The sequence below is a fragment of the Budorcas taxicolor genome, chromosome 7, assembly GCF_023091745.1.
Source record: "Budorcas taxicolor isolate Tak-1 chromosome 7, Takin1.1, whole genome shotgun sequence".
In the NCBI taxonomy this organism is placed as follows: domain Eukaryota; kingdom Metazoa; phylum Chordata; class Mammalia; order Artiodactyla; family Bovidae; genus Budorcas; species Budorcas taxicolor.
In genome coordinates, this window is record NC_068916.1 from 18,468,022 (window position 1) to 18,485,116 (window position 17,095).

General features: G+C 55.4%; 1 protein-coding gene across 6 annotated transcripts in view; it reads left to right on the top strand.

Moving 5' to 3' along the window:
- The window catches only part of RANBP3 (RAN binding protein 3), a 50,727-nt gene that overhangs the window by 14,224 nt on the left and 19,408 nt on the right, over nt 1–17,095 (top strand). For 4 of the 6 annotated variants that reach the window (XM_052644005.1, XM_052644004.1, XM_052644003.1 and 1 more), the window contains exons 2-5: nt 4,214–4,269; nt 9,452–9,640; nt 16,635–16,671; nt 16,764–16,850. In XM_052644005.1, the coding sequence (XP_052499965.1) occupies nt 4,214–4,269; nt 9,452–9,640; nt 16,635–16,671; nt 16,764–16,850 (369 nt within the window). The remainder of the gene's footprint in view (nt 1–4,213; nt 4,270–9,451; nt 9,641–16,634; nt 16,672–16,763; nt 16,851–17,095) is intronic. The other 2 variants (XM_052644008.1, XM_052644006.1) reach the window with 1 other exon arrangement.

Consider the following 17,095-nt stretch of genomic DNA (forward strand, 5'->3'; position numbering starts at 1 on the left):
CAGAGTGACAATATACAGACTTGATGTACTCTTTTCCCAATTCTGAACTAGTCCGTTGTTCCATGTTTGGTTCTAACTGCTGCTTCTTGACCTGCGTATAGGTTTTGTCAGGAGACAGGTAGAGTGGTCTGGTATTCCTGTCTCTTTAAGAATTTTCCACGGTTTATTGTGATCTGCACAAAAGCTTTAGCATAGTCAGTGAAGCAGAAGTAGATGTTTTCTGGAATTCCCTAGCTTTCTCTGTGATCCAGCGAATGTTGGCAGCTTGTTCTGGTTCCTCTGCCTTTTCTAAATCCAGCTTACACATCTGGAAGTTCACTTGAGAAAGCAGAGCTGGGCTGGGGTCTCAGGCATACCTTAGGAGCCTCGTTGCCGTTGTCCCCATTCCTTGCCCACACTGGGATCTCAGTCTCCTGTGTGATGGTGCTCATCTGGTGACCACACAGGTGGTGACACGGGCCAGTTGAAGACCAGCCTGCCTGGAGGAGGGCACGTGTGTGTTGTCGTGAAGTCAGGACTGATCTACGGGTTACAGGCTTGGGGCCCTGAAGTGGATGAGCAGAAATGAAACTCGCGTGGCTCTGGTACTCTGTGTCTTTGGTAGAGAACTGACTGAAGTTCATGACTGCCAAACCTCCCATCCAAGGGGTCTCCCTGGCCCCAGTGGCAGCATTGCGCTCAGTTTGTGACTGTGTGTCGATCACGTGTCAGGTATGAGACTGCGTTTGGCTGTGAACAGGCAGAGGCTCTCAGGAAGCTTATGGTCCAGGGGTAGACGCAGCCGGCGAGCAAATAACCCGCCCCGCCCTGTCCCACCGCCACCTGGAGCCCCCAGGCTCCGTGGTGCCAGGCCACATGTACACACACCCCCTCTGCTTTCACAAGATGTTTTACCCTGAGGTTTTCTGCCCCCAGTTTCCTCGTCCTCGTTTTTCCCATGGTGCCTTGCACCGAGTAAGGGCTTCATCTGCCTATGTGATTACATGGCAGCTGGCACTCCCACAGGAAGAAGGGCGGGGGAGGGGGGTTCAGTGCAGACATGACGGACAGTTCTCACCCTCCACACACCGGGTCATGGGGGCACAAAGCTATTCTGGGGGCTGTCTGTGGTCCCTCAGACTCCCTGACAGGCAGCCTTGGTGTCACCCATGCAGATATAAGCCAGAGCAGGCTTCAGGAGCCCAGTTCAAACTGGGAGCTTCCCAGCGGAAGCAGTGTCAGCACCTGGGGAAGAGAAGGCGAGACTGTCTTCCCGGCAGAGGGACTAAAGCGGGCGAAAGTCCCAAAGTGACAGAAGCATGGGGCACACGGGAACCAGGGCTCGTCAGTGTCCCAGTCATGGTCGGCGGGGCTGGCCTGTGCAGAGGGCCTGTGCCTCAAGTTGGGGAGGATGTTGCCAGGTTGTAAGCGTGAGTTTCGCACCAGTGGTTTCGGTGGCCACCCCAAGGGGTGAGGGTAGAGGCGGGAAAAGACGGGAAGTCTCAGCCGTGACCGTGGAGGTAAGGAGGGTGGATCCACTCACAGAGCCCAGGGCCCTGTGTGCCCCTCGCTGCCCTCTGCCCCCAGCTGCTCCAGAAGACACTGGGCAGGCCCCGTGAGCCACAGCCAGCCCCCTGCCGAAACCAGTTCCACTCCCACCCCGCCCTGGGGGCCCCCGGGCAGCCCCTCCCGGGGCCTCTAGTCACAGCACCAGGGAGCTCTTCCTCTGCTGTCTGCATGCTGCTTCTCCGTCTCAGGCCTCCTTACAGCCCAGCATGGCGCTCATTTTCTCAGTGCCCCTCCCCTCACTCGTCCCTCCCTCAGTTACTTGTTGAGTCCCTTCAGGGTGCCCAGGACTGTTCTCGGGCTTTGGGACAGGAGGGGGGCAAGGCAAGGCCTCCCATCTCATGGAGTTGGTGTCTTACTCGGGCGAGAGGCCCTAACCCTGCACGCGCACACAGGCGCGCGCGTACGCGTGTACATGCACACACACACACACACACACACACACAGTGTGACAGGTGGTAGTGCTGCTATGAGAGCAAGGAGGCATCCTGTCTTCCCTGGGAGGCCCGTCCGTGGTTTCTTCTCCAGGTGACTGTGTGTTTAGTGAGGTCTGCAGTGGCTAGGCCTCCCCTTTCAGGGGCAGAAATCAAGCTCAGGCTGGCTTAAGCAAAAGTCAACATTTGCTGGCTTAACTGAAGAGTCAGGGTGGGAGGTGGGGTTAGCTTTGGGCCTGCTGACTGGGGGCCTCCAGCCCAGCCTCCAGGGCTCCGCTTCCTTCTCCACCCCCAGCTTTGCTCCCAGCTGCGTTGGCTCGGCTCCAGCTCCCCTTGTGGCGACACTGTGCCGCTGGCAGCCCTGGGATCCTGTCCCACCAGCTTAGCAGCCCCAGCAGAGCGAGGGGGCCCCTTCCCCGGCAGCTCTGGCGAAAGTCCCAGGCCTGAGTGCTGTCACTGCCAGCAGTCTGGCCTCGCTGCCGTGCCTGGTGCCCCCTAGGGCCAGGGCAAACAGCATCTCCCCTCTGGCCTGGAGCCAGGGCTATAGGAAGTGGGCCTTGGGCTGATGCCAGCTCCTTCCTGCGTGCCCCCAGCCTTGCAGCTGGCCTGGAGTGGAATGCGGAAGTAAGGCTGGGACCCGGGCCCGCAGCCCTCGATGCTGGGCTTGTCGGGCAAAGGGCAGTGGCAGGTGTCTGGCCATCCCCGTGGTAGACGTGTGTGTGGAAAAGCTGCTGCTGTCCCCAGAGTCCCTGCAGCTCACCTTCGCTGTCACTTACTGCCCAGCAGTAAGCACGTTCGTTCTTCTTCGTTCACCTGGGTTTGTGGAGCTGCACATCTGTGCTGGGAGACCCTTCCACGCCCCCCACTCTCCTGCCCTGTGGCACTGCAGACTCTAAGCTGTCACTCACGCCAGTGGTGGCGACGTGGGCTGCGCCTGGTGAGGACTGTCGTGGTGAATCTGACTCGGGTGCCAGAGTGAGGGAGGCAGTGGAGGAAACGGTCACCATCAGTGGGCCATGGTCCCAAAGTGCAGCTGGGCGTCTGTCCTGCTCCTCCGTGGCGTGGGAGTTTTGGGGGTGGGGCGGGCACAGTGTCCTGAGGCCATCTCCCCGAACCTCGTCCCCACACCCTCCTCTTCAATATGGGTGGTCGCCATCGCCCCTTCCCCACACTCTGGTCTCTCTGTGCTTTCCTCCCCCCACCCCTTCACAACTGCCCCACCTCCTTACATCGCCACCATCTGCCTCTCAGGCTGCCTGTCACCTCAGGAGCCGCCTTCACACCTGTCCCTCCATTCCGGGCTCCTCTGCTGAGGCTTCAGCTCAGCCTCCTCTCCCAAGATGCCCCAGACCCTACCCTCCGACCAGGTGCCCGCGAGTGCCCTCGTGGCCTGCGAACCGCACACCCATCCTGCCGGGTAAAGGCTGTGCTAGTGCAGGCTCCTGGCTCAGCCCAGGACTCAGGCAGGGGAAGGGCTGTGCAGATGCTGCCCAAGTTCGTAACAACACCCCCCTGCCCCCGCTTCCCATCCATGCCGCCCCCAACAGGGCTCAGGAGCACACCCAGAGCCCTGCACTCAGGCCCCAGACAGAAAGGCGGTGCCCGCTCCGGCGGGTGGCAGAGAGCCAGGGACGTGGCCCCTCGGACGGAAGACCAGTGGTGCTGACTGAGGACGACCGGCGGCAGCCGTCTCCTGGCCCAGTGACAGTGTCCCTGGGCTTCTCCCTCCAGCGGCGGCTGTGCAGGCTGGGCTTCTCAGTCCTCACAGCGCCACACTCTTCCCTAACTCCTCACAGCTCCACACTCTTCCCTAACGGGTGCTCACTGAGACGCCCCGGTGGGGATGCAGAGCTGACTTGAGCACAGTAATCCTCCAAAGAGCGTGTGCCTCGTGGGCAGAGGTTGTGGATGGGTTGCCCCCGGCCCCAGCTGACCTGCAGATTTGAAAACAAACATTTTAAACCTGCGGACTTCCAGTGACATGGCCGTCCTCAGCCAGTCTCGAAACCGTTTATTGGTGTGTACGTGCACACAGAAAGATGCACATAGCTTTACACGCTGAACACTGCACATTTGTATCAAGAAACTGTTTTCTAGGTGATCCGATGATCATTCGAGTTACTAGTTTTATATTGGATTTGTGTTTTGTTTTTAACTTATCACAAACAAATGTAGCTGTGTTTACTGTATGAATACAGTGTTGGGGGGAAAAACACCAATTTTTCTTTTTGCAGAAAAGCCTGCCATTGCTCCGCCCGTCTTTGTGTTTCAGAAGGAGAAAGGACAAAAGGTAAGGGGCCGGTATGTTCTCCCATCCCCTCTTCCCCCACCACCTCCCCCCGAAGGTCGCAGCGCCGCCATGGGGCTCAGGGAAGAAGGCCTGGTGGCCTTAGGTTTACCATGGCCCAGGGTTAACAGAGGGTGCGTGGACAAGGCTCAGAGACCCTGTTAAGAAACAGAGAGAGAGCGCTTCCTTCTAATTCACTGTTGAAGTACTGCTGTGCATCAGGGAACCTGGTAGGAGGGAAGGAAGGTGGGAGGAGAGGGGAGGAGCGGGAGCAGTGCTGAGTAAGGAAAAACAGGACCTTTACTGCGTTTAGGGGAGTTTTTGGCCTCAGCCAACTTGGCGTAAGTGCATTTAGAATAATTGGCAGCCGGCTTGCATCATGTGTTCATTGCCTGTCCTTAAAGGTTGCTTTACGTTTCTGCTTGGCTCTGTTGTTGGAGATACTTCACCAAATTCATGGTAAACAGCTCGCGCGCCTGGAGGGCGAGGCAGTGCCTTCCCATGTGTGGTCCTTGTCATGTGTGGTCATTCACCTTGAAGTCATCAGGCCGTGTCCCTCCCTGATGGGGCAGCGTGGAAGGTTGGGGTTGTGTCTCGAGTTAGTCGATGTTCTGTGATGACCCAGGGGTATATGGGGACTCCCCCTATTTGTCAAAAAAACGTGGACAGTGCCTGTCCTCGTGCCCGGGGACAGCAGGTGTGATGTCGTGGCCACGGCAAGGTCTCAGAGTGACCTCTGCACTGCGTTGACACCAGTATTCTGAAATCTGTGTGCGTCTCGTTAGTGAGGACAGCCTCTGAGGGGCCCCTCGGCTCTGGACTCATGAGCCACAGACCAGGTGGGTCCTCCCGAAGGTGACTGGCCCTGAGGCTGGGGGCTGCTGGCAGCCAAGCCGCTGCCTGTAGACCCTGCCCCGTGGTCTGAGAAGAGGCCAGTCTTCTCCCTGTGTGCGGTGCAGCGTTCGAGGGCTGTGGGGAATGGTGCTAGTGTGGAGGCAGGGGCGGGAGGAGCGGCAGCTGCCCTGAGACCCCCACACCCCCTGGCAGGGTGTTTTCTGTGTTATCTGCTGTTCTCGCATGAATCTTTCCCATTGTCAGTTCTTCTGCTGAGGAATCAGAAAACACAAGAAAAGGTTCTTCCCTTTTTGCTTCTGTTTCCTGGGTCATGCTTTCTAGGTCCGTCAGCCTCAGCTGCCTCCTCCCCATTGGGCCCTGACCGATACATACAGTTTAGTTTCACGTGCTTTTATCATTTGTCCTTTGGAAGTTCAGCCTCTGTGAAGGGGCTGATGTGTTTCTTCTGGCTTTTAGAAGTAAACGTGTTTGGTTTCTGCTTCAGATATGAAAGTCACTTATTTTACTCAGGCTTTCCATAAAATCGGGACCTTCTAGAATTTTGAATTTTACTGTGATTCTCTTTTGAACCACTTTTAGATTATCAACAAACTAAGGGCTGTCATAACTGTTTTTGTTAATAAAACTTTATTGGCGCACAGCCCCGCCCAGTGTGTACTGGGAGTTGTGGCTGCTCTCTCCCTGTCAGCTGCAGCATGAAGGAGTTTGGACTGAGACCAGGCAGCCTGCAGATTCAAACATATTCAGCACCTGGCTTTTTACAGAAAAAATGGTTGGCAACCCAGATTTGAAACAAGTAATTGAAATAGATAATTCTGAAGACTTTCCAACAATCAGCAGGATGAAAAACTAAAGTGTAACGTTTATTCAGCTGAATTTAAAATGCTTTTAAAATCACTAATTCTTATTTCAGTACTGTTTTCATGGTTGAGATGGCTCTGTTGCTTTGTCTATTCAAAGGCCGAGTTACACTCGTTACCTTCAGAAGGTTGATTCTAGTTATGCGAACAGGGTAAGTTCGAACCTGAAGAGTTGCCAACAGGATGCTCATCCTCATGAAAACATGCACCTCCGAATATTGACTCGGTGCCAGCTCTAAATGGGCTTCTAAAAATAGCTGACCATCAGCTCTTCAGATTCCGGCTCTCCGCTACTGTCATACTTGTGTGACAAGATCACTGGAAGGGCGTGGAAAACCTCTGCAGCAGAGGCCAGGGGAGTCTGTGTGTTCATCAAGGCCCATGTCTGAGCTGCCGAGTGGGCAGCTGCCCAGTAGACATGGGGCCTCCTTCTTCTCTGCTGCTTGTGACCACTTGTGCATCAGGTGGGAAGGACATGGAGAGGCCCAGACAGCTGGCTTGGTGTCTGTGTGGCCCCCGGGGCCAGGGCAAGGTGGGTCTGCAAGGAGCAGCCACCACGCCTTCCTGGGGCCCCAGCTGCTTTCCCGTCTTGCTGCCATCTCAGCCCTCCCTGCTGACACCACAGGGTTGGGAAACAACAGGCTGCTGTTGTTTTTTTCCAAGTGAGCTTTTCTGCCCGTTTTCAACTTTCTGTTTTGAAATTTTTGTCAAGTCCTCAGAGAAATTAAAAGAATGGTACCATGGACTGGACCCTTGGGAAGCCACCTTGGGTAGGCTTCACTGTTAACATCGTTATCATAAATGCTGCTGCTGCTGCTGCTAAGTCGCTTCAGTCGTGTCCGACTCTGTGCAACCCCATAGACGGCAGCCCACCAGGCTCCCCCGTCCCTGGGATTCTCCAGGCAAGAACACTGGAGTGGGTTGCCATTTCCTTCTCCAGTGCATGAAAGTGAAAAGTGAAAGTGAAGATGTTCAATAGTGTCCGACTCTTAACGGCCCCATGGACTGCAGCCCAGCAGGCTCTAGAAACACTCAGCTGTAAGTTGTGCCCCCGACGGCTCTCCCTTAAAGACAGTTGTCTCCGCGGAATTCCTCCCCACAGCCCCAGTGCCATGGTCACGCCTGAGAGAGTGATCATTAGTTCAGAAACATCCTGTAATATATTTAGTCCAGATGGAAATTGTCCTAAGTGTCACCCACACAGCTATTTTCTGAGCCACTTTTGGATCCACAGAGATCAAGGAGTCCCATTGTCACCTGTGGACCCATTCCCTTCTTTTGGTGGGTAATCCGTAAACCACTAGTGCACCTACGGGATGTACTCCAGGAGCCCCCAGTCCCCTTCAGAGGGCCAGCTGTTATTACCAAATCATGATCAAGATAAAAAATTGGAAACTGAGAAGAAAAAAGTTAGGCTGCCAGCCCAGGCATTTTTGGTGCTGGTTTGGTGATGAAACCACCTAGGATTTTCTTTCCGTCCCATAGACAAGGTTTGAGCTGCCTTCACAGCAAACCACAGATCGGTGGCCTGCCGGCGGCGTCCCTAGGTCTTGGGAAGAGTCCTCAGATCCTCCCATCGTTCTGTGTCAGAGCCTCGGGCAGCTGGAACTGCAGTCTTGATGCCAAAACCCAGACCAAGTGCAAGAGCCTTTCCTGTCGCTTCCCTATGCCCGAACTTCCTCAAGATGGCGCTCTTCACAAGATGCTTGGGTTTCCACGCGTTTGTGTTTTAGGGGCAAAAATGAAACCTTCTTAACTGCCTTGAATGAAGACAGTTTTTTTCTTTTAAACAGGAAGAGAATTTGAATCTCCTTCTGTGGGTTGTTACAGTGTTTGTGATAACTGAAGGTTCCTTTCATTTACTTTATCTTCCAAATATTTGTTAATCTGAAGGCAGAAGACTTTGGGGTTGCCGTGGCAGAATAAAGACAAAAAGCAGTTCAGTAAAAAGACAGAAAGCAGTTACAACAGCAGTCTGCTGTTGGGCAGAAAGCAGGGTGTCGCTGACAATGCTGGGAGCTTACTGTGTGTGTAACAAGCATGTTCTGTGTGTGTGGCTTTTTGTCAGCCATCTGTATCTTAGGATGATGTTAAAGGCTGCCAAAATCCCAATGTCTGACTTTAACAAACATGTTGAAAACCTACAGGCTCTTTAGAGCTTACTTTCCTTGTCCAGAAGAAATACTCAAGACCCTAGGAGAAAATGCTGGGGTGGCATTTGTATTTCTTTTGTTTCTCTGGTATAGACTTCATCTCTGCCATACGCAAGGGCATTTGAACTTTTCTGTTCGAAAAGTGGGGATTGTTTTAAAAACCCTAGATGTTCTGTATACAGATGGACAGTCTCCCATGGAGCTCTGGGTTCGTCCCCTGGCTGGGCGTCCAGTGCTGGCCGTAAAGCAGCAGCAGGCAGGTGTGGGGCCCCGCCTCGGCGCCCGGCACAAGTTGGAAGAGCAGCCTGAGGAGGAAGGGCTTTACGTCTGTGATCTCCCTGCATAAGAAGAGTCCACTTGGGCGACTTTTCAGACATGCGGATGTGTTAACGTCACGTGGCTTTTGCTTTTCCAAGAGTGTTTGAACGTTCTCTTAAATCTTTTATGTAGTTGCTTTCATCCAGCAGGCTCACACATTTAAAAATAGTCCCGAGTCTTGTCTAAAGAGGGTTCAGTCACTTCACAGGCAGGAGGAATGTGACTGCATCTACAGGGAGACAGGGTGGCCCCGTTGTCATTCGATTCACAAAGTGAGAGAAGCTTGTGGTGGATGAGGTTTGGGGACCGGAGCCCACCTGTTGGATCCAGGCCACCAGCTTTGCAACAAGCCACTTCCATAGAAGCCCCTCCTGAACCCTAAGAACTGCCTCAAAGGATTCCGGCTTCCCCTTACTCTGGCTGTTTTCTAGATAAGGCCTGGCCCGGGAGACTCCTAGGCTGAGGGGCTCCATCCTTCAGCCAGACCTCCACCCAGCTTGCTGGGTCCCCGACACTTGGACACTTGCACTCACTGAGCAGGGATGCGTTTCCTTCCTCTCGGGTTTACGGGCACAGATGGGAGGTGCTGCCGGGGCTGCAGCTCCTGCTGAAGCCCCAGTCCCAGCGGCCAGACACGGTGCTGGCCCTCACCCCCCTTCCCGAGTTGTCTGAGTGGATGGCTTACTAACCCCAGGGGCAGTTTGGTCACTGAGACCGTTTCCTCATGGCTGCCACCAGCAGAGGAGCTTCATGCCGCAGAGGCCGCCTGCCAGTTTTCAAAACCTGGGTCCAACTTCTTGGACACCTTAGAAAGTGCCAGGTCTGACACTTGGCCCATGTCACCGCCCTCTGACAGCGTGGAGGGCCAGCTCTCTTGGCCCGACGTCCCTCCCGGGCAGGAGCGTCAGGAGATGCTCAACCTTTGAATCCCACCCCCTCCCCTGCCCCACATTGCAGGCTTTGTTTACATTGAAGGAAAATTGTCTTTTTTGCTCCCAGTCCTCTGCAGAGCAAAAAGACTTGTCGGATTCGGGAGAGGAGCCTCGGGGGGAGGCTGAGGCCCCCCACCATGGCACGGGTCACCCCGAGTCAGCTGGTGAGCATGCCCTAGAGCTTCCTGTCCCCGCTAGCGCTTTGGCCCGCGCTCCCGAAGCCCAGCTTCTTCCTTTTCCACGAGAACTGGCAGGGGTAAGTCCACCTCCCCCTGGTATCCCCCAGCCTGGGGCTCCCAACCCAGACCAGCCCCTCCCCCTCGGCCCTTACATCCAGACCCCGGGTCACCAGCAGCTGGCGACAACTGAAAAGATGACAAGGCTCTCTTCGGCGCCCTTTAATTCCCGCTGCCAAAAAGTCAGCAAGGAGCACGTCCCCTTCTATGCTGAGACCTTTCTAGTCAGGGTAACATTCATCCACAGCCTGCACCTAATCCTGTTAGTGAAAGAAGCAAAGGGTCAGAAGAGGAATTGAGGAGCAGGGTAGAACTCTCCACCTCCAATTCAGCCCCTTCTCCCTCCTTCCGTTTTTCCGTCTCTCCCTGAATTCAGGCTTTCAAATTCAGTATCTTAAAAACACGAAAGGCTCCAGCTTCCTTGATCTGTAGGAAAAGGTGTCTAACGCCTGTTGCTTTGCAAGACCGCTTGTGTCTGGACTGTGGCTGGGCTGTGAACTGCTTGTCTTCAATCAAAGCAGGAAGAAGAGCTGCTTCCTTTGAATCGGAGGGAGCCCCCTGAGCCCTTTTTCTTTGTATTCAGAAGGCTTTGGAAGATTATAGGTGGAGAAGACTGTGAATTCTCCAGAACAAGAAATGTCTGGAATTTTTGGAGTTTGATAAATCGGGAAAGGTAAACATTATCCTCCATTCAGGATCGAAAGCTTCATCCTCTCGGTACCTAGTGGCAGAGCCCCCCGTTCCCACATCAGGGAAAAGTGACTCAAGAGAACAGGATCCCACCCCACCACATGGCACCCAGGTCATCACAGCCCCAGCCTTCTCCCAGACCTTTAGTGATTCCTTGTGTCACAGCACCAGTCTCCCATGTCCTTGAGGAAACCATTGAAATTCAGCTAGAGCTACCAGACCCTGGGATTCACAGAAAGAAGTGATGTTCCGCCAAGTGAGGCTGGAGCCAAATCTTAACATTTGGAGGAATCAGTGTGTGGTGGAAAAAGAAGAACCAGTCTGTCCCTGTTGGGGGCTGTCCTTCGTGGCCTGGAAGGGGGCTTGAGGGAAGGAAGCCCAGGGAAAATTCCAATCTGAGGTCCCCACTTGAGGGCCAAGAGCAGGAATTCAGAGGCAGTCATTTTCTGGGTTGGGCAAGAGCATCGCTGGAACCTTCTCCTGAGTCAGGTGACAGCAGGCACATGTTCCCAGTTCCCTGAGAACAGGTGGTCTTTGTGAGGATCTGCCCAGGACACGGGGCCCCTCCACTGCTGTCTGGGTTGAAGAACACAATTTACGGAGAACCTCCAGCTGCAGAGGTCGAGGGTTTTCTGTGGAGAGTGGCAAATGGTAGAGGTGACATCACGGCAGCGGCCCTTCCAGAAGCCAGGCTCTTTCAGACCCCTTTCTGCTAATGCCTGTGAGACAGGGCCTCGCCTTCTCTCTGTGGCCAGTCCAGATGCCGATTTCTGAGGCCTGGCCAGCAGAACTCAGCTTCTCAATTCTTGTGGACTGTAGGTCAGAAGCTCTAATTCTGAGAAATGCAAGCAGTGCCCAGACTGAAAGATGCCAGGTCGAGGGCGATAGCAGGGAACGTGAAGATGGTTGTTATGTTGCTGTGGGAGAGGGCCTGGGGCGGAGGGGGGCTTGTTTCTGAACATGCCAGCTTCGTGGACAGGGCCGTGCCTGTGGCGCGCACCCGTGCATACCCCGTGTGGTTTTACCGTGGTAGCTGGGCATCCCTGGTTCCATCAGAAGCCCCAGCAGTACCGCCATCACACCATTTGTGACAACTCTCAGCCATCCGCAGCTTTTTCTGCTTTGGGGCACTAAGACACAGCAGAGTTTGTTTTTTAGGTCAGTTAGGGTGTGGATAAACCCCGATCCCAGCTGCTTCCTGGGCTGAGATATTTCTATGGTGAACTCGGACTAGTTGCTCTTGCTTCAGAGCAGATTTGGCGCTCACTCTGTCTCACTCTGGAGTTCAGGAAACACCCACATGTAACCTGACAGGGCTCATCCCTCACGTTCAGCTTGTTCTTCATTCCATGTTCTTCATTCCACGATCCTACGGGGGATTGTAAAGCTGCGATATATCGCACACTGAATTGTTGCCTATAAAGGGCCCTTATCATCTTCCAGTCTCATCAGAGCCCTGGCCGTTGAAGCCCCAGGACCAGGAAACAGCCTCCTTATAGCAGACCTGGCTCTCACAAGGCAGCTTGAGGGACAGCAAACCACATCCAGATTAAGTTCTTCATCTGACCTGGAGAAAGTGTTCCCAGTGCTCACCGCGGGCCTGGCTGAAGTCTGCCGGCTGAAGTCCCGAGCCTGAAATGTGTTACGAGCCCCATTGGGAAACTGAGAGTCTGGACCAAGTCCCCTGGCCGGACTGCTCGCCTGCCCGTCCTCTGGATGTGCACGGGCTTCGCCACTCGTCCGCCCCTGCCCAGCAGGCGCATCTGTGGAGGCTACCTCATTTTCTCTTATTTTTCAGTGTCTGCCTTTTGGGTAAAAAGCTCTGAGCTGGTTCCCTGAGTCAAAGGATAAACAGTGGTGAGTGGGCCTGCGGTCCACGTGAAGGTGAGGCTGCCTTGGCAGGCGCCTCCCTCAAGTGGGTCTTCATCCAGGTGTCCATTTTCCTGCAGTCACAGCAGCAGACTTTCTGGCTGGACTGTCCAGATGGGGGTCCATCCAGGTGCGGATCACCGAGTCCCTGGCAGGCCAACTAGTATTTTCTGGAAGGAATGTCCCTGACATGGTCTTGGTTTCTCATCTTTCTGGGAGGCCAAGAAGGTAGCACCGCTCACTCCTGCTCACTGTCCGTGTGTCTTTGTCTCAGCTTCTGTGACACAGCCTCCTGCTCCTTCTCCACCTCCTGGACTGGCCTGGCGCCCTTGTCCCCTCAAGGCCACCCACGCCAGGCAGCCTCACACAAGCCCTGTCTGGGGAGGGTGCAAGTCTCAGTAAACGGAATACTAGTAATTGCCGTCGATTCAGCCTTTACACAAAGGACGGGCGCTTCTCAGCCCCTTGGCCCTGTCCTGAGCCAGGTGTTCCCTCCAGTCTGGTGCTTGGTGACAGGTTCGTATGCCCTTCACAGGACAAGCTGCTTCTCCCCAGGGTTCCAGTGTGTTCTGAGAAGGTGGGCTACCCTGCCCACCCCACCCACTGATGTGGGACCTACGGCCGCTGTGAAGTGCGCAGTTAGGGTGCCCTGATCTGAGCATCTCCAAGGTGTCGGCCCGAAGCCCACATCATCAAGAGTCGGCTTCTGCTATGGGAAGAAGCAGAGAAGGACGTGGGGCTTCCACACCCCACTTCCGTCCTGACTGCTCCCCCAAATCACAGATCCTGAGAGCCTGCTCTCAAGACCCTCCTCACAGTCATCCCTGGAGCAGCAGCTCCCAAGCTTTGGGCTACAGGTCACTGGGCCCAACCCCACGTGTGCCCCAGGGAGTGGAAGATAGCACGAGGCACCAGGCCTAGACGGCAAGCTCAGGCCTTCTCTGACAGGGGCCACGGGGTGGGGAGAGGCCAAGCTGCAGCTCACACAAGCAGCAGAGGGGGCTTTCCAACATGAAGAGCATCTCCCAAGGCAAGCCAAAGTGACTTGACTTCTGGCCGCCTGCGTCCTCGTGCTGGCCCCTGTTGAGGAGAGTTACTGACGTCACTGTCTTCACTGCTTCCGAGTCAGCTTGTTTCAGAACCCACAGGAAGTTCCAGCAGCTTCTGAAAGGCTCTTTCAGTGGAGGAGTCCCCTGTGTTGTCCTTCACAGGCCTTCACCTCCCAGCCTGTCCAGGACCAGCAGGCTGGCCACACGGCTGTGGGATGGTTCTGAGACTCAGAGCGTGGACTTGAGGGTCTCCTGAGGGCAGAGGTCTGGGAGTGTCTTGTCTCGCCAGGTGCCCTTTCTTCTCCAGGTCACCAAGGGGGCTGTGGCAGAAGCCGGGGCTCCGTCTGTGTAGTAGATGCCTGCTGAGCAAGTATCCTAGGTGTTGGGTGTGTGAGTTGTAAGCCGAACAGGCAGGGTGGGGCCTTGTGGTAGCAGGAGGCACACAACAGATGGGCACAGCAGATCACCTGTCACTGTGAAGCCCAAAACAGAGTTGAGGCCCAAGTGAGGCTGGAGGGTGGGGGCAGAGGAGTTGCTTCCTCTCGCTGGGTCATGGGATGGCACGTGAGCTTGGTTCACCCTGGAGGTGGTCAGGACAGCCGTGGGAGCAGCGCGCACGCGGAGAAGGAACACTGAGGCAGAAATGGTGTCACCGTGTCAGAAAACGGGAGGGAGACAGCAGAGCCAGAGTGTGATAGACGGAGGGGCCTAGTGTAGCAGGAGGCCACTTGGAGCCAGCAGTCCTAGGCCCCAAGAGGCAGGGCTGCAGCTCAGAGGCCTAGGCACACTTCAGGGGAGAGGCTCCTGGCTCCCATCAAATTCTCAGGGACACCCGGATCCCTGAGAGGCTTGGGGTGTAGCTGGCAAGGATAAGCAAGTTACGTGTTGTTAAAAGAGCCCCAAAGTACTTAAAAAAAAAAATGACAGAAGAAAGGGAGTCCAGAAATCACAGTCTTCTCCAGCCTAATTTCATTCATTATGGAATGAAATTAGAAATTCCTAGCAGAAGGAGCCCTGGGGCATTCACACCCATGGAAATTAGCCAGCGGAAGAGGCAGCCAGACGGGGGCCCCTTGAGATGGAGGTGGCGGAGGGCCGTCCTCCCCAGGAGCTGAGAACCAGGAGGACCATCCTGGCCGTGCAGCTGTCAGGGCCCCCACTCTGCATACAGTCGGGGTGGTATGTGACTTGGCTGCTTCTCTGTGGCCAGCAAGCACCTGGGATCCAGGTGCTTCCCCTGAACACGTGGTGAGTGAGCCCCACTGAGCACTGGGGCCAGACTCTCCCGGAACTTAGAGGCTAGCGGGGGACCCGGAGCGAGAGCCATGGAGAAGAGCAGGGAGGGGTGGGGCCATAGCCTGAGAGATTCGCACCTGGGTGGCGAGGCAAGGGAGGGTGTTGGTGAGAGAGAAGTGTCTACAGGGGCTGGCTGTTCCAGGTCCCAGGCACCCTTCAGGAAGCCACAGGTGCCACGGGCCTCGGAGGCTGCCTGCCGTGGGGAGATTTGGTAGAGTCGAAATGCTTGTTGAATGAAAAGGAGGAAAGAAGTTGAGGCCAGGACTTGGGGGCAGGGTAGCAGGGGTAGTCTGGGGCTGACAAGGCCTGCCCTAGAGGAGCAGCAGGAGGAGCCCCTGGAGCCTGTGCCTTCACAGTGTCACCCAGGGCAGGGGGCATCCGAGAGGAGCCCCTGATGTCCTGGTGACGCGGGCACGGCTCTTGGCCGTCAGCTGCCGGCCCAGGCCTGTTGAATGACAGCGCTGCAACGGTGCCTCTCTCATCGGCCCCCCACGGTGAGAGGGTGCCCCACCCTGGTCCCTCCTGTCCACACCATCCCCTGAGCTCTGAAGCCCTGCTGCCCTTGGTGTGACACTCCAGGAGGTGAGCTTGCCGGGAGGGTGCGGGCAGTCCAGGTGTGAGGCCACCCATCGACCCCTGCACCTTCACCCCTGCAGAGGAAGCACTGGCCGCACTGTCTTCCAAGCTAGGAGGTGGAAACCTGGGCCAGTGAAGCCGTTCGCCTCAGGTTCCACATTCAAGACACGGCCGACTAGCTCTCAAGCCTTTGAGAGAGAGTTGAGCGCCTTCACGTTCCAAGCCCTGACCACTGTCTTGTGCTCAGCTAGTGCCTGCCTGCTGAATCCTCCGTGGGTATTTTATTTTGTTTTGAGCCCCATGGTATGTTCACAGTTGCCCCGAGGACCACAGCCCGTCGTGTTAGGAGGCTTTCGCATTTCCCGAGCATTTTGATAGATGGTCTCTGATGGGGCGGGGGTGCAGTCTGGGGTCCTTTTCTTACTGTCCTTTAGGACTTGTCTGCAGACTCTGCCTACTGCCTCTTTTTGTCCAGCCTACAAGCTCGGATGGTGTTCAGGTTTTTAAAGGATTGTAAAAACAGAATATACATGTGGCCTGAATGGGGCCTGTGGAGCTGGCCCTTTACTGGAAAGCGCCGCCCCGGTTCTCGAGGGTCCCAGCCTCCTCATCTGCAGCTTCCTTATTTTACAGCTTTTACCCGACCCCGCGGCCCTGCCGTTTGCAAAGCACTTTCACATGCGTCATCTCATTTAATCCCTCACAGGCTCAAGGCAGGTGGTCCTCGTTTGGCCAGACTTAACCCCTGAGGGGCTTTTCTGAAAATAAGAAAATTGGCTCCCCTGCTTCCCCTTCAACTCTGGTGCTCGGGGCTGGGGGGTGGGGATGTTGACCCTCGGAGTTCGCTCTAGGCTGGTTAGCTCTGAAGAATCACAAGTCCCTGAGAGAGGATGTGTCACCCCAGATGGGGCCAGGGGCTCATTTTAAGCTTCTTAATTGCTAGTCATTTGCATTCTAAAACCAGAGGTTGTTGGGGAGGAAGTTCTTCATCCACTTTTCTCTCTCAGCTCGTGATTGTTCAGCCGGTCTGTAGTCTGAGGTACTGCACACTTGGACCCATGGCACCGAAGCACTCAGCTACTCTGGAAACAGCACCCTCCGTGGAAATTGGTTCCACACCAGGGGAGGTGCCAGGGATGGGGCCCCCCGACCCAGTGTCCATGGCCCTGCTGCCCTACAGGGTGGAGAGGTCACTTCGGCAGAATGGACTTTGGCCAGGGCCATTTTTTCTCTCTGATTGGGGTGAGGGGTGCGGGGGACATGCCAGTGAGCTGTACCCAGTGGAGAAACTTGGATACCGATCCTGTGCCGGGAACATTCCCAGCTGTTAGTCCTTGGCGTGAGGCCTGGCGAGGTGAGGGCAGAAGGTTCACGGGAGATTTTCAGGCATTAGGTCGAAAGTCTGTGACCCGGGCAACTGAACCCAAGCCCCACACCCTTGGTGCCGCATTTCAGGATCCATTGGTGGCAGAAGTCAAGAGCCACCAAGCCATGTGGCTCTCTCTGATTGCCCTGACGTGTGTTCTCATTTCAGAGGTCAGCCGGCAGCTCCAGCCCCGAAGGTGGAGAAGGTGAGGATATCTCTCAAATGTTTCACCAGCTTCGGGCGTAAAAGTGGAAGCAGCCTGATTTTTCTTCTCCTCCTCCTCCTCATTTTGTGTAGATTCTGACCGAGAAGATGGAAATTACTGCCCTCCCGTCAAGCGAGAAAGAACCTCCTCTTTAACGCAGTTCCCGCCATCACAGTCAGGTAACAGCAGCCCTTTACTGGGTGGTGAAGCGGCCGTGTTTGCAAGCCTGCTGCCTCCTGTGGTGCCTCCCATCCCTTGTGTGTCTCCAGTTATGCTCAGCCTGAGGCTCAGTTTTTTTGGGGAGGCGGGAGTAAGGTTGGAGCTTGGCTGAGCACAGCACAGACGCCCTCGAGAATCAGTGACACTTACGGAGAGGTGGGATGTCAGGGCCATGTTTGGGGCTCTGACCATTAAGTGCATGTCC